Source organism: Oncorhynchus gorbuscha, linkage group LG16 (genome assembly GCF_021184085.1).
Source record: "Oncorhynchus gorbuscha isolate QuinsamMale2020 ecotype Even-year linkage group LG16, OgorEven_v1.0, whole genome shotgun sequence".
NCBI classification, from domain to species: Eukaryota; Metazoa; Chordata; class Actinopteri; order Salmoniformes; family Salmonidae; genus Oncorhynchus; species Oncorhynchus gorbuscha.
In genome coordinates, this window is record NC_060188.1 from 95,983,460 (window position 1) to 96,010,212 (window position 26,753).

The following is a 26,753-nucleotide window of genomic DNA, read 5'->3' on the forward strand; positions in this document are numbered from 1 at the left end:
TGAGTGCTGCTGTTAGGAGATAGTAAGATAAGCATTTTACTGCCCTGTTAGGAGATAGTAACAAACATTTTACTGCCCTGTTAGGAGATAGTAACATAAGCATTTTACTGCCCTGTTAGGAGATAGTAACAAACATTTTACTGCCCTGTTAGGAGATAGTAACATAAGCATTTTACTGCCCTGTTAGGAGATAGTAACAAACATTTTACTGCCCTGTTAGGAGATAGTAACATAAGCATTTTACTGCCCTGTTAGGAGATAGTAAGATAAACATTTTACTGCCCTGTTAGGCGATAGTAACAAACATTTTACTGCCCTGTTAGGAGATAGTAACAAACATTTTACTGCCCTGTTAGGAGATAGTAACATAAGCATTTTACTGCCCTGTTAGGAGATAGTAAGATAAGCATTTTACTGCCCTGTTAGGAGATAGTAAGATAAACATTTTACTGCCCTGTTAGGAGATAGTAACAAACATTTTACTGCCCTGTTAGGAGATAGTAACAAACATTTTACTGCCCTGTTAGGAGATAGTAACATAAGCATTTTACTGCCCTGTTAGGAGATAGTAAGATAAGCATTTTACTGCCCTGTTAGGAGATAGTAACAAACATTTTACTGCCCTGTTAGGAGATAGTAAGATAAGAATTATACTGCCCTGTTAGGAGATAGTAACAAACATTTTCGCTGCATCCACTATAACATCTGCTAAACTGTATACGCAACCAATAAACTTTGATTTGATTTTTGAAACTTGATTCGTAGTATAGGCACTTAAAGCCGATTCATGGTAAATCTCAAATTTTCCCTATACCCATCATGAGGTTGTTACAACCTAGCCTATGAATGAAAGTTTACAACGTAGGTTCACAGGTCGCGATAATTCTTTGTAATAAAGGTGACACTCTTGCCTGCATCTAGCTGATCTAGGGTGTAATCATTAGTCCAACAGTTGCAAACCAGAGTCTCTATTGGACAAATTCTGGTATGTTTATCCCCGTTTTGTTCCGTTTGCTTCCGTTTAAGAAACGTTTTTCAACAGAATCGGCAGAATCGGCAGGCTGTCAATGTAAATAAATAGTTGTTCTTTAAATGACTTGCCTAGTTAAATAATGGTTTACATTTTTTTTAATTAAAAGAAGAAAAAAAAAGAGAAAAGGTTTCCTTTGATTTAGACCACCCTCCAGTCCAGTTGGTGGCGCCAATGCACTGTAAAGTTGGTCGCCAACTGACATATGTAAAAATCCACAGAAGAAGAAAAGACAGGGCGGAAGTGCCATACCCCGCCCGGACTCGCCAGTCCGCCTGGATATTTACACCGCCGGTGTTGTTAAACGTAGTAGCTTAGCCACAATGATGGCTCTTCTGGATCTTGCCATGCAAGGTTTCTCTATATTTGGATTCATTCTATTTCTGGTACTCTGGTTTATGCATTTCATGTCCATCGTCTATGTGTAAGTATTATACCTATCAATTTAGCTAGCTAAAGTATGTCTCAAGCTAACGTTAGCACGATGTCAAATATAACGTCAGCTAGTTAGCTTAGCTATTTATCTCGATAGACTGAATATCACAACCTCTCACATGATAGCTAGTAAACTAATCGATGTTTAGCCAGCTAAGTAAAGTAATGTGTCTCTTGAATACCATTTCAATCGTTAGTCACTGTCTTAACGCGTTATTGTTTCGTTTTTTTGTTTTTGTTTTAATGTCTCAACTGTTTTTTTCCCCTTGTATTTAGCTAGTTAGCTAACGTCACTGGCACAGACACAATTGGATATCAGTTTATTTCGGATTTTACGTTCGCTGACATGTAGTTGATGCTGTGATACAGCCTAGACGTCGGTAATGTCGGTATGGTATTTTTGTCGTTTGACTTAACACCTCTGACATGGTCACGATGATAGTTAGACGATAACTTGTTAATTAACACGTTCTTATAGCCCAATTACACAGTTTAATTTATTGAGTTAACTAGTTATCTTGTACCCCAGTCAGACGATAACTGCTTTTTGTTCATATTTGATGGTCTCTTCTGCTCGGGTTAAAGTTTTTCCGACACTCGTCCTGAAAGCTGAAAAGGGTTATGTTACGGGTTTCGAAATATATGAACGTATCATTCATATCGGCAATAAATACATTTCCTAAAAACGGTTAAATTACTACACCTTTTTTATAGGGTTAGTGTTCTCACACGGCCGTGTTACACGGTTTGTTAACGGAAGACATAGGCGGGTCACCTGTGTTAATTGGCGGTGGAGTGTTCTCCACGCACCTGTGCTAATTGGCGGTGGAGTGTTCTCCACGCACCTGTGCTAATTGGCGGTGGAGTGTTCTCCACGCACCTGTGCTAATTGGCGGTGGAGTGTTCTCCACGCACCTGTGCTAATTGGCGGTGGAGTGTTCTCCACGCACCTGTGCTAATTGGCGGTGGAGTGTTCTCCACGCACCTGTGCTAATTGGCGGTGGAGTGTTCTCCACACACCTGTGACCGCGTTGAGACCTTTCTGACTTGTGGTGGTGGTACAGCTGCGGTGTTCAACCATCTAGCTGGTCAGACATGTTGCCTAGCTCCGACTGGCACACCAACGAGGAATAGCAAGTGTAGACTGACTCGAGTCATTTTTCTAATGAGTCATTTAATTTCATTCGTTAGTTTGACTTGCTGGTTTCAAGGAATTCTACAGCAGAATTTATACCGTACTCCAACCACCAACTGTCTCTCATGTGTGAAGAAAAATGAGATCAGGCAGCATGTATGAAAAGTACATGTTGATAAATGATTGATATGGTGCAAGAATGAATGCAATACAATACTCTACCAACTGTAGCTCAGTTGGTAGAGCATGGCGCTTGTAACGCCAGGGTAGTGGGTTCGATCCCCGGGACCACCCATACGTAGAATGTATGCACACATGACTGTAAGTCGCTTTGGATAAAAGCGTCTGCTAAATGGCATATATTATTATATTATATTTATTATTGAATGTTATCGATTGACACAGCTTTGTAGAACCAGAACATGGCTCCGCCTGCCTCCTGATCAACTCTAGAACAAATCTTTTGTGTGGCTTCTGCAGTTTACGAAGGATATGCTATTGCGCAAGCAGTCAAGCAATTTCATTCACTTCGCAATCATGTCGTTTGCGGCCGCAACTATCAAATCAAATCAAGCTTTGTGTGTCAGTCACAGATAACAGCTCCCCAATGGTGAATGAGAGGTGTGTAGAATCATGATTCTTTTGAGTTTAAAAGCGACAATGGTACTTGTTGTCCATCTCGAGAGGCTGTGGGCAGTTTCCGCTTCCTCAAAATAGTCAGAATGAATCTAACATGCACTACAAAAGTATGTGGACAATTTCTTGTCCATCTCATTACAAAATCATGGGCATTAATATGGAGTTGCCCCCCCCCCCTCCTTTGCTGCTATAACAGCCTCCACTCTTCTGGGAAGACTTTCCACTAGATGTTGGAACATTGCTGCGGGAACGTGCTTCCATTCAGCCACAAGAGCATTAGTGAGGTCGGGCACTGATGTTGGGCGATTAGGCCTGGCTCGCAGTCGGCATCCATTTAATCTGAAAGGTTTTTGATGGGGTTGAGGTCAGGGCCCTGTGCAGGCCAATCAAGTTACTCCAAATCAAATCAAATCAAATTTATTTATATAGCCCTTCGTACATCAGCTGATATCTCCACACCGATCTGGAGAAACTATTTCTGTATGGACCTCGCTTTGTGCACGGGATGCTTTGTGCATTGTCATGCTGAAACAGGAAAAGGCCTTCCTCAAACTGTTGCCACAAAATTGGAAGCACAGAATCGTCTAGAATGTCATTGTATGCTGTAGCCTTAAGATTTCCCTTCACTGGAACTAAGGGGCCTGAACCATGAAAAACAGCCCCAGACCATTATTCCTCCTCCACCAAACTTTACAGTTGGCATTCGGGCAGTTAGTGTTCTCCTGGCATCTGCCAAACCCAGATTCGTCCATCGGACTGCCAGATGGTGAAGTGTGATTCATCACTTCAGAGAACTTGTTTCCACTGCTTCAGAGTCCAATGGTGGCGAGCTTTACACCACTCCAGCCGACTCTTGGCATTGCGCATGGTGATCTTAGGCTTGTGTGCAGCTTCTTGGCCATGGAAACCCACTTCATGAAGCTCCCGATGAATAGTTTTTGCGCCCACGTTGCTTCTAGAGGCAGTTTGGAACTCAGTGGTGAGTGTTGCAACCGAGGACAGACGATGTTTATGCTCTTCAGCACTCTGCGGTCCCGTTCTGTGGGCTTGTGGGCCTACGACTTCACGGCTGAGCCATTGTTGTTCCTAGACGTTTCCACTTCACAATAACAGCACATACAGTTGACCGGGGGCAGCTCTAGCAAAGCGTGGATTTGACAAACTGACTTGTTGGAAAGGTGGCATCCTATGACGGTGCCACATTGATTGTCACTGAGCTCTTCAGTCAGGCCATTCTACTGCCAATGTTTGTCGATGGAGGGGTGTCCACATACTTTTTAATTTAGTAGTTTTTGCCAAGGAGATCTTAGTCACACAATTTTACATCTTAACTAAACTGTTTTGGTGTGAGCTCCCGCTCAGCCCAGTCCAAGCTCTTCTCTGTCCTGGCACCCCATTTGGTGCGACCAGCCCCCCCCCCCCCCTGAAACGAGGACAGCAGAGTCCCTGCCCATCTTCTGAAAGCACCTGAAACCCTACCTCTTTATATAGTATTTTAAATATTCCCCTCTAGTTGTTGTCAGGCAAGATGTAATCTACCATTCCATTGTTTTACTTGCTATATTGTATTTACTTCGCCACCATGGCCTTTTTTTGCCTTTACCTCCCTTATCTCACCTCAGTTGCTCACATCGTATAAAGACTTATTTTCTACTGTATTATTGATTGTATGTTTGTTTTACTCCATGTGTAACTCTGTGTTGTTGTATCTGTCGAACTGCTTTGTTTTATCTTGGCCAGGTCGCAATTGTAAATGAGAACTTGTTCTCAACTTGCCTACCTGGTTAAATAAAGGGTTAGAGTTATTTATTTATATATATATATATATATATAAAGTCACTGGCAGAAGGCCAACTTGTTCTATGCTATAGACGGATGGATTTCAAACGTGGGATGCCTCTTGGCTTGCTGACGATCACTTAATTGCCTTGTTGTTTGGTCGTATTCTTTTACTCACTAAAACGGAGGAGAGCAGACTGGAACCGGGAGGAACTCGTTTTTGTGTTTCAAACCATTTTATGCTACGGCGTGCACTAATGAATACGACCCAGCTTCTTGCCACCCATCGTTGGGCCTATAGTTCATCTATGTTTTTAGAGAGACGATCACAGGAACAAAACGACAACAGAAAACACACTTGAAGCGAAGCTTCCTTAGTGAAAGTGAAGACAAAACAAGTAGTTTGTTCAGCTCCTGCTGTTCTAACAGGAGGGGTGTGAGTAATCTCCAGAATGTCATCCCTCCATGCCAGGTGACACGGACTGTGTCACAAATAGCACCCTATTCCCTATATAGTGTAATGGGCCTGGTCAAAAGTAGTGCCCTAATAAAGGATACATGTGATAAACAGTCTCCTGTACATTCCTCTGAGGCCTGTTTCTGTAGGAATTCAATTGTAGGCTAATGTCCCTCTGCCTGAGTGAAGCTCAGTCTTGAAACATTGCTTATGGTGCATTCCTCACAGCATACATAGTTAATATGGGGCGGCAGGGTAGCATAGTGGTTAGAGCATTGGACTAGTAACCGAAAGGTTGCAAGTTCAAATCCCCGAGCTGACAAGGTACAAAATCTGTCGTTCTGCCCCTGAACAAGGCAGTTAACCCACTGTTCCCAGGCCGTCATTGAAAATAAGATTTTTTTTTTCTTAACTGACTTGCCTGGTTAAATAAAGGTAAAAAACCCCAAAACAAACAAGTTTTTAAAAATGTTGATTGTTTGCATTTAACTTGTTTTCTGTGTTCAAAAGGACACCTCACTACCATGTTGTTGATCCATCCTCCGTTGTCTCCTATCACAGCCATTAAACACTGTAAGTGTTTTAAAGTCACCGTTGGCCTCATGATGGAATCCCTGAGCGGTTTCCTTCCTCTCCGGCAACTGAGTTGGGAAGGACGCCTGTATCTTTATAGTGACTGGGTGTGTTGATACACCATCCTAAGTGTAATTAATAACTTTACCATGCTTATTCATACTTACCATACTTATTCAATGTCTTCTCCCCCCCCCCCACCACCACCTACCAATAGCTGCCCTTCATTAATTAATTAATAACTTCGCCCTCAAAAAGGATATTTTTAACGTCTGCTTTTTATTTATTTGTACCCATCTACCAATCGGTGCCCTTCGTTGCGCGGCATTAGAAAACCTCCCCGGTCTTTGTGGTTGAATCTGTTTGAAATTCACTGCTCTACTGAGGGACCTTATAATAATCTGTATGTGGGGTACAGAGATGAGGGACCTTACAATTATCTGTATGTGGGGTACAGAGATGAGGGACCTTACAATTATCTGTATGTGGGGTACAGAGATGAGGGACCTTACAATTATCTGTATGTGGGGTACAGAGATGAGGGACCTTACAATTATCTGTATGTGGGGTACAGAGATGAGGGACCTTACAATTATCTGTATGTGGGGTACAGAGATGAGGGACCTTACAATTATCTGTATGTGGGGTACAGAGATGAGGGACCTTACAATTATCTGTATGTGGGGTACAGAGATGAGGGACCTTACAATTATCTGTATGTGGGGTACAGAGATGAGGGACCTTACAATTATCTGTATGTGGGGTACAGAGATGAGGGACCTTACAATTATCTGTATGTGGGGTACAGAGATGAGGGACCTTCTAATAATCTGTATGTGGGGTACAGAGATGAGGTAGTCATGTTTTATAGCACACACACACAGTGAGTCCATGCAATTATTATGTCACTTGTTCATTTTTACTCCTGAACTTATTTAGGCTTGTCATAACAAAGGGACTGAATTCTCATTGACTTATATGACATTTCAGCCTTTTAATTTTTAATTAATTTGTGAACATTTCAAAGAACATAATTCCACTGACCTTTATGGTGGTGTTGTGTGTGTGCGTGTCACTGACGTACACACACACACACTTCTCAATTTAATCCATTTTAAATTGAGGCTGTAACACAACAGGATGTGGACAAGGTCAAGGGTTGTGAATACTTTCTGAAAGCTCTGTGTATTTAGCCTAGTGATAGATGGAGCAGTGGAATTAAATTCACTACACGAGTCCCCCGATACTTTCCCCAGGTTGGCGTGCTAGTTATTGTTATTGTGGGGATCGAAAAGAGATTTCCCAATTATCTGGTATGTGGGGTACAGAGATGAGGGACCTTACAATTTTACTGGTTGATAGTTGTTCTCTGTTGCAACATTACTTTTCCACGTAGCCAACACCCTGTTTCTGCCCGTTTCTACACCTTCCTTCCCCATGACATCATAATTACTGCTTCAGGGAACACACCTTAATGTTCAGCAGGGAGACAGTAGCAGAGAATCCTTAATGTTCAGCAGGGAGACAGTAGTAGAGAATCCTTCATGTTCAGCAGGGAGACAGTTTTACCTTCATGTTCATTTAGGCTTGAGACAGTAGTAGAGAATCCTTCATGTTCAGCAGGGAGACAGTTTAGAGAATCCTTTTAATGTTTAGCAGGAGACAGTAGTAGAGAATCCTTCATGTTCAGCAGGGAGACAGTAGTGAGAATCCTTCATGTTCAGCAGGGAGACAGTAGTAGAGAATCCATTTTAATGTTCAGCAGGGAGACAGTAGTAGAGAATCAATGTTCAGCAGGGAGACAGTAGCAGAGAATCCTTAATGTTCAGCAGGGAGACCGTAGTAGAGAATCCTTAATGTTCAGCAGGATAGAGACAGTAGTAGAGAATACTTCATGTTCCCCAGGTTGGACAGTAGTAGAGAATCCTTAATGTTCAGGGGACAGTAGTAGAGAATCCTTAATTTTCAGCAGGTTGACAGTAGTTCAGAGAACATTAATGTTCAGCAGGGAGACCGTAGTAGAGAATCCCTAATGTTCAGCCCGAGACAGTAGTTCCCCAGACAATACTTCATGTTCAGCAGGGAGACAGTAGTAGAGAATCCTTAATGTTCAGCAGGGAGACAGTAGTAGAGAATCCTTAATGTTCAGCAGGGAGACAGTAGTAGAGAATCCTTCATGTTCAGCAGGGAGACAGTAGTAGAGAATCCTTAATGTTCAGCAGGGAGACAGTAGTAGAGAATACTTCATGTTCAGCAGGGAGACAGTAGTAGAGAATCCTTAATGTTCAGCAGGGAGACAGTAGTAGAGAATCCTTAATGTTCAGCAGGGAGACAGTAGTAGAGAATCCTTCATGTTCAGCAGGGAGACAGTAGTAGAGAATCCTTCATGTTCAGCAGGGAGACAGTAGTAGAGAATCCTTCATGTTCAGCAGGGAGACAGTAGTAGAGAATCCTTCATGTTCAGCAGGGAGACAGTAGTAGAGAATCCTTAATGTTCAGCAGGGAGACAGTAGTAGAGAATCCTTCATGTTCAGCAGGGAGACAGTAGTAGAGAATCCTTAATGTTCAGCAGGGCGACAGTAGCAGAGAATCCACAAGGAGGACGATGAGAATGGCCGTGTCCCAAATGGCACCCTATTCCATATATAGTGCACTACTTTTTAGATTTTTGTTTTTATATACACTGCTCAACAAAATAAAGGGAACACTTAAACAACACAATGTAACTCCAAGTCAATCACACTTCTGTGAAATCAAACTGTCCACTTAGGAAGCAACACTGATTGACAATACATTTCACATGCTGTTGTGCAAATGGAATAGACAACAGGTGGAAATTATAGGCAATTCGCAAGACATCCCCCAATAAAGGAGTGGTTCTGCAGGTGGTGACCACAGACCACTTCTCAGTTCCTATGCTTCCTGGCTGATGTTTTGGTCACTTGAATGCTGGCGGTGCTTTCACTCTAGTGGTAGCATGAGACGGAGTCTACAACCCACACAAGTGGCTCAGGTAGTGCAGCTCATCCAGGATGGAACATCAATGCGAGGTGTGGCAAGAAGGTTTGCTGTGTCTGTCAGCGTAGTGTCCAGAGCATGGAGGCACTACCAGGAGACAGGCCAGTACATCAGGAGACGTGGAGGAGGCCGTAGGAGGGCAACAACCCAGCAGCAGGACCGCTACCTCCGCCTTTATGCAAGGAGGAGCAGGAGGAGCACTGCCAGAGCTCTGCAAAATGACCTCCAGCAGGCCACAAATGTGCATGTGTCTGCTCAAAGGATCAGAAACAGACTCCATGAGGGTGGTATGAGGGTCCGACGTCCACAGGTGGGGGTTGTGCTTACAGCCCAACACTGTGCAGGATGTTTGACATTTGCCAGAGAACACCAAGATTGGCAAATTCGCCACTGGCACCCTGTGCTCTTCACAGATGAAAGCAGGTTCACACTGAGCACATGTGACAGAGTCTGGAGACGCAGTGGAGAACGCTCTGCTGCCTGCAACATCCTCCAGCATGACCGGTTTGACGGTGGGTCAGTCATGGTGTGGGGTGGCATTTCTTTGGGGGGCCGCACAGCCCTCGCCAGAGGTAGCCTGACTGCCATTAGGTACTGAGATGAGATCCTCAGACCCCTTGTGAGACCATATGCTGGTGCGGTTGGCCCTGGGTTCCTCCTAATGCAAGACTATGCTAGACCCCATGTGGCTGGAGTGTGTCAGCAGTTCCTGCAAGAGGAAGGCATTGATGCTATGGACTGGCCCGCCCGTTCCCCAGACCTGAATCCAATTGAGCACATCTGAGACATCATGTCTCGCTCCATCCACCAACGCCACGTTGCACCACAGACTGTCCAGGAGTTGGCGGATGCTTTAGTCCAGGTCTGGGAGGAGATCCCTCAGGAGACCATCCGCCACCTCATCAGGAGCATGCCCAGGCGTTATAGGGAGGTCATACAGGCATGTGGAGGCCATAAAAACTACTGAGCCTCATTTTGACTTGTTTTAAGGACATTACATCAAAGTTGGATCAGCCTGTAGTGTGTTTTTCCACTTTAATTTTGAGTGTGACTCCAAATCCAGACCTCCATTTGATACTTTTTGTGTGATTTTGTTCAGCACAATCAACTATGCAAAGAAAATATTTAAGAATATTTCATTCATTCAGATCTAAGATGTGTTATTTTAGTGTTCCCTTCATTTTTTTGAGCTGTGTGTGTGTGTGTGTTGTGTGTATATATATGTATTTTCATGGCATTTTTATGCTTTATTGGATTGGGGCGGCAGGGTAGCCTTGTGGTTAGAGTGTTGGACTAGTAACCGGCAGGGTAGCCTTGTGGCTAGAGTGTTGGACTAGTAACCGGAAGGTTGCAAGTTCAAACCCCCGAGCTGACAAGGTACAAATCTGTTGTTCTGCCCCTGAACAGGCAGTTAACCCACTGTTCCCAGGCCGTCATTGAAAATAAGAATTTGTTCTTAACTGACTTGCCTAGTTAAATAAAGGTCAAATTAAAAAATAGAGAGACCGTGGGAAAGATGAAGGAGAGTAGTGAAATGAGCAGTGGGAAGGATTGGAACTCGTGCTGCAGTGGTATATGTGCACCGAGGGCTGTGGCTTAGACCACCCTAGGCCACATAGTGTACCACTTTGGACCAGGGCCCATTGGGTTCTGGTGAAAAGTAGTGCACTAGACTATATATAGGGTGCCATTTGGGATTCAAGCCCTCATGAAAGCATTTGTGTGATTCACTCAGAAACAAAGGTGTTTCATTCAGGCCTCAGAGATTGTGGAATGTCGAGTCGGTCACATGATTGATGGCATTAAATGCAGATAATTAGGCTTTAACCCCAATGGTTGGACAGACAGTCTAATTCCATCGTTTGTAGGCGGTGCTTTCTTTCCTGTTGGGATTGAGAGTGAGATGTAGACGAGGCCTGTAAAGGCCGTAGCATGGACTTATCTTATCACAACAAACACCACTTTTGATGCCTTGTCTTCGGGAAAACAACCCGTGAAGTCATTAATAATAAAAAATAAAGCCATTTATACCAGTGTTTGTGATTGTGTCTATTCAAAGTTGCCTCAATTTTGGCTAATCGTGTTGAAAATGTGTCCATTCTAAAATTACTCTGGGCAACATGTAAAAAAAAAAAACTGAAGATCTCGTTTGTTGTCTCTCTTTCTGTGTGTCTGTCTCCCTGAATGTAGCCGACTCTATCTCAATAAGAAGAGCATTGACAAGCAGCCCTACAGTAAGCTGTCGGGGGTCTCTCTACTGAAGCCTCTGAAAGGAGTAGACCCCAACCTCATCAATAACCTGGAGACCTTCTTTGAACTCGACTACCCCAAGGTACTACCTGTTCTATATGCTACATGTCTATGTCCTATACCCTATCCCTCCACGGTACTACCTGTTCTATATGCTACATGTCTATGTTCTATACCCTATCCCTCCAAGTTACTACTTGTTCTATATTAGGGATGCAACAATTTACCGATACAAATCAGTCCCTTGTTCAAATGTAAATGACCATCCTACCGATCCTTGACTTCGGCGATGTCATTTACAAAATAGCCTCCAATACCCTACTCAATAAATTTGATGCAGTCTATCACAGTGCCATCCGTTTTGTCACCAAAGCCCCATATACTACCCACCACTGAGACCTGTATGCTCTCGTTGGCTGGCCCTCGCTTCATACTCGTCGCCAAACCCACTGGCTCCAGGTCATCTACAAGACCCTGCTAGGTAAAGACCCCCCTTACCTCAGCTCGCTGGTCACCATAGCAGCATCCAACTGTAGCACAAGCTCCAGCAGGTATATCTCTCTGTTCACTCCCAAAACCAATTCCTCCTTTGGCCGCCTCTCCTTCCAGTTCTCTGCTGCCAATGACTGGAACGAACTACAAAAATCTCTGAAACTGGAAACGCTTATCTCCCTCACTAGCTTTAAGCACCAGCTGTCAGAGCAGCTCACAGATTACTGCACCTGTACATAGCCCATCTATAATTTAGCCCAAACAACTACCTCTCCCCCTACTGTATTTATTTATTTATTTTGCTCCTTTGCACCCCATTATTTCTATTTCTACTTTGCACATTCTCCCACTGCAAATCTACCATTCCAGTGGTTTACTTGCTATATTATATTTACTTTGCCACCATGGCCTTTTTTTGCCTTTACCTCATAACACCTCATTTGCTCACATCGTATATAGACTTGTTTTTCTACTGTATTATTGACTGTATGTTTGTTTTACTCCATGTGTAACTCTGTGTTGTTGTTTGTGTCGAACTGCTTTGCTTTATCTTGGCCAGGTCGCAGTTGTAAATGAGAACTTGTTCTCAACTAGCCTACTTGGTTAAATAAAGGTGAAATAAATAAAAAAATATCGGTCTGCGGGAACCCAAGCCAATCCCAATGAAGCATTCATCGGTCAGGAAACCAGTTTCAAACGTTATGAATCACCGGTTCAATAGTTTTCACTCTTAAAATATCTGACTTTAAAAATATATATCTGTTGTGACTGAATTGATGCTCCCTCCATCAGTTCCATAGCCTATGGAACGTTTATGCATTTAACTACGTATGACATCACAGCGAAGTTCATTACACCGAACACCACCTTCACGTAAATCACGTTTTGCTACTGGATGAGAACACAGTGTTTCAAAACACAAGACAAGATTGAGAAACCTAGTCTTTCGTCAAATATCGCATTTATTTTGGGAGATTTATTACAGTTTCATTCAAGACAGACGAAACATTGATTCAGGTGATGATATAAAACATTGTTTCATTGAGTAACTTAGAGAAAAAAATATATATATATTTTTCTCTTAACTTTCTAGCAAGTCAAGCTAGCTTACCGAGCAGTTAGCTAAAAGCTAGGCTAGGTTGAATGTATAATTGTTGCTAGCAACCACCACCTAATAATTATCATCAAAAACAAAATCTCTTTATCATCACAATAAACTAAAATGGTAGACAACAACCCTGTTCCGCTAGTGGAACCCCTCGCCAACAGCCAATGAAATTGCAGGGCGCCAACAGCCAATGAAATTGCAGGGCGCCAACAGCCAATGAAATTGCAGGGCGCCAACAGCCAATGAAATTGCAGGGCGCCAACGGCCAATGAAATTGCAGGGCGCCAAATTCAATCAACAGAAGTGTCATAATAAAATTTTCTCAAACATACAAGTATTAGGCACCATTTTAAAGATAACATTCTCGTTAATCCAACCACAGTGTCCGATTTCAAAAAAAGCATTTAGGCGAAAGCAGATAATAATAATAATAATAATATCATTATGTTAGGTCAGCAACTAGTCACAGAAAGCATACAGCGATTTTCCAACCAAAGAGAGGAGTCACAAAAAGCAGAAATGGAGAGAGAATTAATTACTAACCTTTGATATTCTTCATCGGATGACACTCCCGGGACAACATGTTACACAATACATGTATGTTTTGTTCAATCAAGTTCATATTTATATATTTTTTAAATCAGTTTACATTTGACTTTGCCTCAAACATCCTGTGAATTCGCAGAGAGCCACATCAAATCACAGAAATACTCATAATAAATATTAATAAAAGATACAAGTGTTATTCACAGATTTAAAGATGTACTTCTGCTTAATGCAACCGCTGTGTCAGATTTCACGGAAAAAGCTAACTATGCAATAATCTCGAGTACGGCGCTCAGACGACATACACAACCCAAGAATATATCCACCATGTTGGAGTCAACATAATTCAAAAATGAATATTCACTTACCTTTTGATCTTCATCAGAATGCACTCCCAGGAATCCCAGTTCCACAATAAATGTTTGATTTGTTCCATAAAGTCCATAATGTATGTTCAAATACCTACTTTTGTTAGGGCGTTTAGTAAACAAATCGAAACTCACGAGGCGCAGGCAAGTCCAGTGGAAATGTCGGACAAATCCCCCAAAAGTTATATTACTGGTCGTAGAAACAAATCAAACGATGTATAGAATCAATCTTTAGGATGTTTTTATCATAAATGTTCAATAATGTCCCAACTGGAGAATATATTTGTCTGTAGAAAAAGCAATGGAACGAGAGGTAACTTTCTCATGACCGCACATCATGAGACCGAGGCTGCTGGCAGACCTCTGACTCATTCCCCTCTCATTCAGCCCCCCTTCACAGTAAAAGCCTGAAACAATGTTCTAAAGACTGTTGACATCTAGTGGAAGCCTTAAGAAGTGCAAGATGGCCCATATCCCACTGTATATTCAATAGGGGCTGAGTTGAAAACCTACAAACCTCAGATTACCCACTTCCTGGTTGGATTCTTTTCCTCAGGCTTTTGTCTGCTATATCAGTTATGTTATACTCAGACATCATTCAAACAGTTTTAGAAACTTCAGAGTGTTTTCTATCTAATACTACTAATAATATGCATATATTAGCATCTGGGACTGAGTAGGAGGCAGTTTACTCTGGGAATGCTTTTCATCCAAATGTGAAAATACTGCCCCCTATCCATAAGAAATTTTAACAGCCAATGTGTGTTATTTTAGCATTGAAATAGTACTCACTTATAGGAATGGTTAATTGTTTACGTGTTGCTAACTAACTATTGCTCAAAAAACACATTTTCATCTTGTTGTGTGGTCTGGTAACTTCCTTTTCCATTGACAGACTCTGGCTGCATTAAAGACAAAAGCAATGTTTGTAAAGTATGTAAAGTATGTAAAGTATGCAGCGTTCGTTTCGCAACTTAGCTGCATGGGGGTGCTGCGATATCACTCCGGATGGTCCCCTGTGAAGTGAATTAATGGGTGTGGCAAGGCGGCTGTCTTTTAGAGATTTTTATATAGCTGTACAGAAACTAACATTTTTAAGGCAATTTCCTGTAATTCAACACATTTCTCCATAGAGCTGATATTTTATTTTTCTCATGGCTAATGCTGTGTTATTTTGCTCAAACATATTAAATATATATATATATATATTACTGCTAAATTCATTTGTTTTTGGAATTTTCAATTATCTTACTGTCTAGCTTTTATTCGGGTAATTGTTAGTTAATGATTTTATGAAAAAATGTATATATCCATAATCTTTTCTACATACTTTTAGTCGTTTTAAGCTTACGCTTGAAGCTATTTTCATTATTTTTTCAAATGTATTTATGCGGTTTTGCGTCCGGCGCTCTGCAGTGGCCTGCTCAGATGTAAACAGGGCTTAACTGTCAGAACTGTGTGTGCACAGTATGGGAGACACGGCTGCTTACGTCAACGAGAGGTAGGCTTAGCCCTGAACTAATAGGCTAATAGCTCTCTGTAAAATTCCAAACGCTCTTTGTGCTTTTGAGACGGGGGTCCAAAGCGGCATTATATTAATGGGCTAAATGCCATGCTAATTAATGGGCTAAATGCCATGCTAATTAATGGGCTAAATGCCATGCTAATTAATGGGCTAAATGCCATGCTAATTAATGGGCTAAATGCCATGCTAATTAATGGGCTAAATGCCATGCTAATTTCTGAACATAAATATTGACATTCAGTACCCAATCAAAAGTTTGGACACACCTACTCATTCAAGGGTTTTTCTTTATTTCTTTTACTATTTTCTACATTGTAGAATAATAGTGAAGACATCAAAACTATGAAATAACACATGGAATCATGTAGTAACTCCAAAAAATGTTAAACAAATCAAAATATATATATTTTTTTATATTTGAGGTTCTTCAAAGTAGCCACCCTTTTGCCTTGATGACAGCTTTGCACACTCTCTTGGCATTCTCTCAAACAGCTTCATGGCAAATATTTAGTAGTGAATTGCGTACAAGTGTAACTTAGTCATCTCATGTGCACCGTTACAACTAAGACTCACTGATAGATCTAGAAAGCGGAACTCACTGACTCACGCTTTCTCCTGTTGTGATTATTTTACAAACAAATCACGTGACTGGCTTAACTGTTCTGAGGAACTACGGTAAGCTTCATTACGTAATGGAGAACGCAGTCTGCTTTGTCTCCCGGCGTATTGCACAAGTTGACTGCAGGCAATAACTTTAAAAAGTAGCTACAAATATGCCAATTTATTGAGAAACTTAAAATTGTTTTTGACGGTATGGAAAAAATAATCCTGTGGCTTTCCAAGTACCCTGGTGTATGTATATACATGGTATACTGCCCAGGCCTACCCACCACACTGTTAGTTACTAACAATCAGTCTACTGTTATAGATAATGTTCCAATACAGTTGGACACGTCATAGTAATGCATTAGTGTAGCAAGCCAGAAGTACCTGCTTCCTCTTGAACGATGCTGTAAAGGGAAGCATTAAGCAACATATTCATGACGTCGGTGCGTGTTACCAACCAAACCAGATGATTGACGCTGGCGATAGCCTTTCACAACTGTCTTAAATGCATGCAGGGACTTTGCCGTTACACTACCTTCATAGGACGTGAGGTTAGGGATGACAGAGGTATTTAAAACGCCCTGCCTTGCCTTCCTAGGGTGATACTCGATTACAACAAGCCGTAACCAACATGTCTCTACAGGTTCACTATGTCCTTATCTTTTCATGTTCAGTGATGGCTGTGAAACATGATGAATAATCTAACTGAAACACCATACCAGTAAGACAGAAACCCGTGCCAGTAAGACAGAAACCCGTGCCAGTAAGACAGAAACCCGTGCCAGTAAGACAGAAACCCGTGCCAGTAAGACAGAAACCCGTGCCAGTAAGACAGAAACCCGTGCCAGTAAGACAGAAACCCGTGCCAGTAAGACAGAAACCCGTGCCAGTAAGACAGGAACCCGTGCCAGTAAGACAGGAACCCGTGCCAGTAAGACAGGAACCCGTGCCAGTAAGACAGAAACCCGTGCCAGTAAGACAGAAACCCGTGCCAGTAAGACAGAAACCCGTGCCAGTAAGACAGAAACCCGTGCCAGTAAGACGGAAACCCGTGCCAGTAAGACGGAAACCCGTGCCAGTAAGACGGAAACCCGTGCCAGTAAGACGGAAACCCGTGCCAGTAAGACGGAAACCCGTGCCCGACAGTCAGTCGGAAACCCTGTGTGCCCGACAGTCAGTCGGAAACCCCGTGTGCCCGACAGTCAGTCGGAAACCCCGTGTGCCCGACAGTCAGTCGGAAACCCCGTGTGCCCGACAGTCAGTCGGAAACCCCGTGTGCCCGACAGTCAGTCGGAAACCCCGTGTGCCCGACAGTCAGTCGGAAACCCCCCGTCAGTGCCCGACAGTCAGTCGGAAACCCCGTGTGCCCGACAGTCAGTCGGAAACCCCGTGTGCCCGACAGTCAGTCGGAAACCCCGTGTGCCCGACAGTCAGTCGGAAACCCCGTGTGCCCGACAGTCAGTCGGAAACCCCGTGTGCCCGACAGTCATCACGAGTATTAAAAGGGCAGACACATCACATTCTGAAAGTATTCAGACCCCTTGACTTGTTCCCACATTTATTTTTACATTACAGCCTTATTTTAAAATGGATTAATAAAAAAATGTTGCCTCATCAATCTACACATATTACCCCATAATGACAAAGTGAGAAAAAAATATATAATAATAAAAAATGTTTGCTAAATTATATAAATAAATAAATAACAGACCCTTTGCTATGAGACTCTAAATTGAGCTCAGGTGCGTCCTGTTTCCGTTGATCAACGTTAAAATGTTTCTACAACTTGCTTGGAGTCTACCTGTGGTCCAATCGGTTGAATTTACATGTTTTGGAAAGGCACACACATGTCTATATCATGTCCTACAATTGACACAGTGCACGTCAGAGCAAAAACCAAGCCATGAGGTAGAAGAAATTGTCTGTAGAGCTCCGAGACGACAGGATTATGTCGAGGCACAGATATGGGGAAGGGTACCAACAAATGTCTGCAGCATTGAAGGTCCCCAAGAAAACAGTGGCCTCCATCATGCTTAAGTGGAAGAATGTTTGGAACCACCAAGACTCTTCCTAGACTTTGCCGCCTGGCCAAACTGAGCAATCTGGCGAGAAGGGCCTTGGTCAGGGAGATGGGAGGACATTCCAGAAGGATAACCATCTGCAGCACTCCACCAATCAGGCCTTTTATAGTAGACTGACCAGACGGAAGCCACTCCTCAGTAAAAGGCACATGACAGCCCGCTTGGAGTTTGCCAAAAGACTCTTAAAGGGCGCTCAGACCATGAGAAACATGATTCCCTGTTCTGATGAAACCAAGATTGAACTCTTTGGCCTGAATGTCAACTGTCACGTCAAGAGGAAACCTGGCACCATCCCCACGGTGAACCAAGACAGCACAGGAGAGTGGCTTTGGGACAAGTCTCAATGTCCTTGAGTGGCCTGAACTTTAACCCCATCGAACATCTCTGGAGAGACCTGAAAATGGCTGTGCAGCGACGCTCCCCATTCAACCTGACAGAACTTGAGAGGATCTGCAGAGAAGATCCCAAATGCAGGTGTGCCAAGCTTGTAGCGTCATACCCAAGATTCGAGGCTGTAATTGTTGTCAAAGGTGCTTCAACAAAGTGCTGAGTAAAGGGTCTGAATACTTATGTAAATGTCGTATTTAAGTATTTTTAATTTTGTTGCTAAAAGTAATTTTAAAAAAACAAACAGTTTTTGCGTTGTCATTATAGGGTATTGTGTGTAGATTGAGGGGTGAAAAAACTATTTTATCAATTTTACAATAAGGTAACAATGTGCCAAGGGGTCTGAAAAGTTTCCAAATGCACTGTAGGGCACCTGGTCAACAGTAGTGATCACTATTATTCAGAATGCACTGTAGGGCACCTGGTCAACAGTAGTGAGCACTATTATTCAGAATGCACTGTAGGGCACCTGGTCAACAGTAGTGAGCACTATTATTCAGAATGCACTGTAGGGCACCTGGTCAACAGTAGTGAGCACTATTATTCAGAATGCACTGTAGGGCACCTGGTCAACAGTAGTGAGCACTATTATTCAGAATACACTGTAGGGCACCTGGTCAACAGTAGTGAGCACTATTATTCAGAATACACTAGGGCACCTGGTCAACAGTAGTGAGCACTATTATTCAGAATACACTGTAGGGCACCTGGTCAACAGTAGTGAGCACTATTATTCAGAATGCACTGTAGGGCACCTGGTCAACAGTAGTGAGCACTATTATTCAGAATACACTGTAGGGCACCTGGTCAACAGTAGTGAGCACTATTATTCAGAATGCACTGTAGGGCACCTGGTCAACAGTAGTGAGCACTATTATTCAGAATGCACTGTAGGGCACCTGGTCAACAGTAGTGAGCACTATTATTCAGAATGCACTGTAGGGCACCTGGTCAACAGTAGTGAGCACTATTATTCAGAATACACTGTAGGGCACCTGGTCAACAGTAGTGAGCACTATTATTCAGAATACACTAGGGCACCTGGTCAACAGTAGTGAGCACTATTATTCAGAATACACTGTAGGGCACCTGGTCAACAGTAGTGAGCACTATTATTCAGAATGCACTGTAGGGCACCTGGTCAACAGTAGTGAGCACTATTATTCAGAATGCACTGTAGGGCACCTGGTCAACAGTAGTGAGCACTATTATTCAGAATGCACTGTAGGGCACCTGGTCAACAGTAGTGAGCACTATTATTCAGAATGCACTGTAGGGCACCTGGTCAACAGTAGTGAGCACTATTATTCAGAATGCACTGTAGGGCACCTGGTCAACAGTAGTGAGCACTATTATTCAGAATGCACTGTAGGGCACCTGGTCAACAGTAGTGAGCACTATTATTCAGAATACACTAGGGCACCTGGTCAACAGTAGTGAGCACTATTATTCAGAATGCACTGTAGGGCACCTGGTCAACAGTAGTGAGCACTATTATTCAGAATGCACTGTAGGGCACCTGGTCAACAGTAGTGAGCACTATTATTCAGAATGCACTGTAGGGCACCTGGTCAACAGTAGTGAGCACTATTATTCAGAATTACACAGTTGGAGGGCACCTTGGAGGGGTCAACAGTTGGAGTGAGCACCCAGTTGGAGGGGTCAGAATGGGGTCACTGTTGGAGGCACCTGGTCAACAGTAGGGGTGAGCACCCAGTTGGAGGGTCAGAATGAACCCAGTTGGAGGGCACCTGGTCAGTTGGAGGGGTCAGTAGTGAGCACCCAGTTGGATTCAGAATGAACCCAGTTGGAGGGGTCACCTTGGAGGTCAAGGGGTCAGAGTAGAACAGTAGTGAGCACTAGTTGGATTCAGAATGCACCCAGTTGGAGGGCACCTGGTCAACAGTAGTGAGCACTATTGGAGGGGTCAGAATGCACTGTTGGAGGGCACCTGGTCAACCCAGTTGGAGGGGTCAGTAGTGAGCACTAGTTCAGATTCAGAATACCCAGTTGGAGGGGTCTAGAACCCAGTTGGAGGGGTCAGAGGGGTTTACAGTTGGAGGGGTCAGAGTAGAACCCAGTTGGAGGGGTCAGTTTGGAGGGGTCAGAGTAGAACCCAGTTGGAGGGTCAGAGTAGAACCAGTTGGAGGGGTCAGAGTAGAACCCAGTTGGAGGGGTCAGAGTAGAACCCAGTTGGAGGGGTCAGAGTAGAACCCAGTTGGAGGGGTCCCAGTTGGAGGGGTCAGAGTAGAACCCAGTTGGAGGGGTCAGAGGGTCAGAACCCAGTTGGAGGGGTCAGAGGGCCAGTAGAACCCGGTTGGAGAAGTGGAACCCAGTTGGAGGGGTCAGAGTAGAACCCAGTTGGAGGGGTCAGAGTAGAACCCAGTTGGAGGGGTCAGAGGGCCAGTAGAACCCAGTTGGAGGGGTCAGGGGTCCCGGTTGGAGGGGTCAGAGTAGAACCCAGTTGGAGGGGTCAGAGTTGGAGGGGTCAGAACCCAGTTGGAGGGGTCAGAGGGACCAGTAGAACCCAGTTGGAGGGGTCAGAGTGGACCACGGTTGGAGAACCCGGTTGGAGGGGTCAGAGTGGACCACAGCTGGAGGGGTCAGAGTGGACCACAGCTGGAGGGGTCAGAGTGGACCACAGTTGGAGGGGTCAGAGTGGAGGGGACCACAGTTGGAGGGGTCAGAGTGGACCACAGTTGGAGGGGTCAGAGTGGACCACAGTTGGAGGGGTCAGAGTGGACACAGTTGGAGGGGTGGTCCACAGTTGGAGGGGTCAGCCACAGTGGAACACAGTTGGAGGGGTCAGAATGGTCAGAGAGCCAGTGGAACACAGTTGGAGGGGTCAGAGTGGAACACAGTTGGAGGGGTCAGAGTGGAACACAGTTGGAGGGGTCAGAGTGGAACACAGTTGGAGGGGTCAGAGTGGAACACAGTTGGAGGGGAGTAGAACCCAGTTGGAGGGGTCAGAGTAGAACAGTTGGAGGGGTCAGTTGGAGGGGTCAGAGTAGAACCCAGTTGGAGGGGTCAGAGTTGGAGGGGTCAGAGTGGAACACAGTTGGAGGGGTCAGAGTGGAACCCGGTTGGAGGGGTCAGCCAGGAACCCGGTTGGAGGGGTCAGAGGGCCAGTAGAACCCGGTTGGAACACAGCTGGAGGGGTCAGAGTGGAACCCGGTTGGAGGGGTCAGCTGGAGGGGTCAGAGTAGAACCCGGTTGGAGGGGTGAGTGTAGAACCCAGTTGGAGGGGTCCCAGTTGGAGGGGTGGACCCAGTTGGAGGGGTGAGAGTGGAACTTGGAGGGGTCAGAGTGGAACCCGGTTGGACCACAGCCCGGTTGGAGGGGTTGTAGAACCCAGTTGGACCAGTTGGAGGGGTCAGCTGGAGGGGTTAGAACCCGGTGGAACACAGTTGGAGGGGTCAGAGTGGAACACAGTTGGAGGGGTCAGAGGGCCCCGTGGAACACAGTTGGAGGGGTCAGAGTGGAACACAGTTGGAGGGGTCAGAGTGGAACACAGCTGGAGGGGTCAGAGTGGACCGGTTGGACTGTTGGGTTGGGGGTCAGCTGGAGGGGTCAGAGTGGACCACAGCTGGAGGGGTCAGAGTGGACCACAGTTGGAGGGGTGGAGGGAGGGGTCAGAGTGGACCACAGCTGGAGGGGTCAGAGTGGACCACAGCTGGAGGGGTCAGAGTGGACCACAGCTGGAGGGGTCAGAGTGGACCACAGCTGGAGGGGTCAGAGGGACCACAGCTGGAGAACCACAGCTGGAGGGGTCAGAGTGGAACACAGCTGGAGGGGTCAGAGGGAACACAGCTGGAGGGGTCAGAAACACAGTTGGAGGGGTCAGAGTGGAACACAGTTGGAGGGGTCAGAGTGGAACACAGTTGGAGGGGTCAGAGGGCCAGTAGAACACAGCTGGAGGGGTCAGAGGGCCAGTAGAACACAGTTGGAGGGGTCAGAGTGGAACACTGTTGAAGTTAAACAAATGAATTGAATAAATGCTCGTGGCTTGAACTTCCTCTCTACAGTATTGAGCAGAACTTACATATCTATCTTTCTCTACAGTTTCTCTACAGTATTGAACTAACGTTTTGTCTGTCTGTCTCTCTCTCTCTCTGCCCAGTTTGAGATCCTACTCTGTGTACAGGACCATGACGACCCAGCCATTGACGTTTGTAAAAAGCTTCTAGGAAAATATCCCAACGTTGATGCTCGGTTATTTATAGGTAAGAGTCTGGTTGATGAATTCTTTGAACACCTGTTAATTAATATTCATATCTCATGTCCTGCAATTCTAAGATCTGTCTAATAAATATGTTAATATTTGTAGTTGTAAGTAGGGAGACGTGTCAATGCTCAGTACGGTGGCCTGTCGGTACACAAAGAGCCGGACTAAACAACAGTACACAGTTGGCCAATTCCTTTTTGAGCGTGGATGGACGGAACATGTATTTTTGCCATCTAAGATTGTTCTGGCAATTCTCACATATAAATTTAATCGGGAGGAAGGACGTTTTGACATGCATGTTACATTTTTGTCACGTATTTATTTTAAAATCATTTTGAAAGTGGACATTTTTATGGCCCTTTTTTCTGACCTCTGAACCCTACATTACACTGACAGCAAAGTATGTACACTCACCAATACTGCTTGACCAAAAGTATGTGGACACCTGTTCATCATCAAACATGGGCATTAATATGGAGTTGGTCTCATTTTGCTGCTATAACAGCCTGCACTCTTCTGGGAAGGCTTTCCATTGTTGGAACATTGCTGCTATAACAGCCTCCACTCTTCTGGGAAGTTTCCACTAGATGTTGGAACATTGCTGCTATAACAGCCTCCCTCTTCTGGGAAGGCTTTCCACTAGATGTTGGAACATTGCTGCTATAACACCTCCACTCTTCTGGGAAGGCTTTCTATAACAGCCTCCACTCTTCTGGGAAGGCTTTACACTAGATGTTGGAACATTGCTGCTATAACAGCCTCCACTCTTCTGGGAAGGCTTTACACTAGATGTTGGAACATTGCTGCTATAACAGCCTCCACTCTTCTGGGAAGGCTTTCCACTAGATGTTGGAACATTGCTGCTATAACAGCCTCCACTCTTCTGGGAAGGCTTTACACTAGATGTTGGAACATTGCTGCTATCCACTCAAGGCTTTCCACTAGATGTTGGAACATTGCTGCTGGGACTTGCTTCCATTCAGCCACGAATTAGTGAAGTGGTCACTGATGTTGGGCGATTAGGCCTGGCACTCAGTCGGCGGTCCAATACAACCCAAAAGTGTTTGATGGGGTTTAAGTCAGGGCTCTGTGCAGATCAGCCAAGTTCTTCCACACCAATCTGGACAAAACATTTCTGTATGGACCTCGCTTTGTGCACGTGGGCATTGTCATGCTGAAACAGGAAAGAGCCTTCCCCAAACTGTTGCCACAAAGTTGGAAGCACAGAATCTTCTAGAATGTCATTTTATGTTGTAGCATTAAGATTTCCCTTCACTGGAACTAAGGGGCACAAACCATGAAAAACAACATTATTCCTCCACCAAACTTTACAGTTGGGTCTATGAATTCGGGCAGGTCGTGTTCTCCTGGCATCCGCCAAACACAGATTTGTCTGTCGGACTGCCAGCATTAGTCACCACTCCAGCCGACTCTTGGCATTGCTTATTGTGATCTTAGGCTTGTGTGCGGTTGCTCGGCCATGGAAACCCATTCTGTGAGCTTGTGTGGCCTACCACTGCGTGGCTGGGCCGTTGTTGCTCCTAGACGTTTCCACTTCACAATAACAGCACTTACTAGTTGACCGGGGGCAGCTCTAGCAAAGCGTGGATTTGACAAACTGACTTGTTGGAAAGTTGGCATCCTATGACGGTGCCACGTTGAAAGTTACTGAGGTCTTCAATAAGGTCACTCTACTGCCAATGTTTGTCTACGGAGATTGCATGGTGGTTTGATATACCTGTCAGCTACAGGTGTGGCTGAAATAGCTGAATCCACTCATTTGAAGGAGTGTCCATATATTTCTGTCATTATACTACTTATACTGTTCTGTAAAACATGGAGCTTATATTTAAAAAAAAAATCCTATATTGTTATTAATATCTCAGAGCTGGGCTGAATGATTGGATTCAAAAGGAACTGGAATGACCTATGATGTCATTTTCTATGTATAAAATGGGTCTTATCATTAACAGTACCAGAGAGCCACTCGGGGAAAGGGGACGTGTTTTGAAGATTATATTGTTCCAAACGATATGTCTAAAAATAAAAATAAACATTTTATTATCAAAAAAAGTTTTGACTTTTGAGAGAATATTTCTCATTTTTAAATAAATGAATGTGAAACATTGTATTTCAGAATCTAGACAATAAGGACCTTATTTTACAGCACAATATAAAGAGTAAAATGACACCGAGATGCTGTCTGTATCGTCGGGGTCACAGATCAGAATAATGACTACAGATCACAGATTCTGACTGGAAGGCATTTTGTAGGTTTTAAATCTGTCAAAAATGTCCACTTTCGTCATCCCCCAAAAATAAAGAAGTGATGCAAATGTCAGACGTCCTTCCTCCTCATGAAGTTTATTTCCTCCGCAGTCGCCAAAAAATACAACAAAAACGTTCACATTTAGGTTTTGGGCGGCAGAATGAACTTCTGATTTATTTTGATTGGGCAATATTCAAACTTTATTGAGACAGATCATTTAACAAAAAAAACATTTTCATTGAGTAAATGTATGTATTGGTTGTCTTCGAGATTAAAATGTAATGAATTGGGAAGATCCCAGGCTGTGTCATTACCTGCCGTGACCTGCGAGTCCCATATAAGGCCACGCACAAAATGGCCTCCCTGCTGAATGAGAGGGCTGAAGGGAAGTGAAACCGTCTGTAAAGGTTGAAGAGAATCTCTTGGTTTTTACAACACAGTCTTGGTGACGGTCCTAGTGCACGTCAAGTCACTGAACAAATGTTCTGTTGCAGGAGGAAAGAAGGTCGGCATCAACCCCAAGATAAATAACCTGATGCCGGGTTATGAAGGGGCCAAGTATGACCTCGTGTGGATCTGCGACAGCGGAATACGAGGTAGGAAACTTCACTTAGCTTGTATCCCAAAGGGCACCTTTTTATTCCCTACGTTGTGCACTGCCCTGGTCAAGAGTAGTGCACTACCTAGGGATTGTGGTGGCATTTGGGGACGTTTCCTTACTCCGATTTTTGAATTGTAACAGAATGAATCAGCTGCACTGTTACAAATCAGTCAGCGGTCTCTGTTTTCGTTCTTATCACTGACTCACACCCGTTGGATAATACAGAGACTATCTTATGTGTTCTAGTTTTGAACCTTGAACAAATAAACTGAACCTAGATAAACCAGACCTTTATGTTTGTATGTAAAGCTATCAACGTTTATTTTATTCACCTATATTCAAGTACTGTAGTTGGATAAAAAGGTTGTTTAGATCTCATTGCCTGATCTGTAAACTGCTGATTTTAATTCAAATAAAATGAACAATGGGCTTTCTATATACATTGATAGATTAATTTTGTTCCTGTTCCTCCCCAGTGAAACCGGACACTCTGACCGATATGGCCAATCAGATGACTGAGAAGGTGGGGTTGGTTCATGGCCTTCCCTACGTGGCCGACAGACAGGGCTTCGCTGCAACACTGGAGCAGGTGGGCATCCTTACAGACAGAGGCTCTCAGTTCAGAGACTGGGGAGCCGGTAGCCTGGGGGGCCTGGGGAGCCGGTAGCCTGGGGGGCCTGGGGAGCCGGTAGCCTGGGGAGCCGGTAGCCTGAGGGGCCTGGGGAGCCGGTAGCCTGAGGGGCTTGGTGAGCCGGTAGCCTGGGGAGCCGGTAGCCTGAGGGGCCTGGGGGGCCGGTAGCCTGGGGAGCCGGTAGACGGTAGCATTCTTCCAGACAGAGACAGACCACTAGTCTGGTGCTCTACTAGATCTATATGACTTAACCCTCAGAGTTCTGAAGCCGTGTTCACACTACAGGCTTTAATGCTCAAATCACTTGTTTTTCAAATCCGTTTTGGAATATTGACTCTCCAAACAGCAAGTTACCAAATCGTGTGTGTGTGTGTGTGTGTGTGTGTGCGTGTGCGTGTGCGTGTGTGTGTGTGTGTGTGTGTGTGTGTGTGTGTGTGTGTGGACAGCAGTCATTTGCATTCACACTTTTTTTTACTTATTCCACATTTTGTTGTTAGGTTGTGGGACTAAAATGGATTTAATTTGTTTTTTTTGTAAACGATCTACACAAAATGTCTAAGTGGAAGATAAATTAGAACATTTATTTTTAAATTAATGG

The 26,753-nt window shown here is 44.2% G+C and overlaps 1 protein-coding gene across 1 annotated transcript in view; it reads left to right on the forward strand.

The window, feature by feature from the left end:
- The first annotated feature begins 1,283 nt into the window (after positions 1-1,283).
- Positions 1,284-26,753, forward strand: part of LOC124000381 (ceramide glucosyltransferase) — a 35,590-nt gene continuing 10,120 nt past the window's right edge. Inside the window, exons 1-5 of the mRNA XM_046306700.1 lie at positions 1,284-1,454; positions 11,257-11,398; positions 22,550-22,652; positions 25,418-25,519; positions 26,001-26,113. Coding sequence (XP_046162656.1) covers positions 1,354-1,454; positions 11,257-11,398; positions 22,550-22,652; positions 25,418-25,519; positions 26,001-26,113 — 561 coding nt within the window. The 5' untranslated portion in view covers positions 1,284-1,353. The remainder of the gene's footprint in view (positions 1,455-11,256; positions 11,399-22,549; positions 22,653-25,417; positions 25,520-26,000; positions 26,114-26,753) is intronic.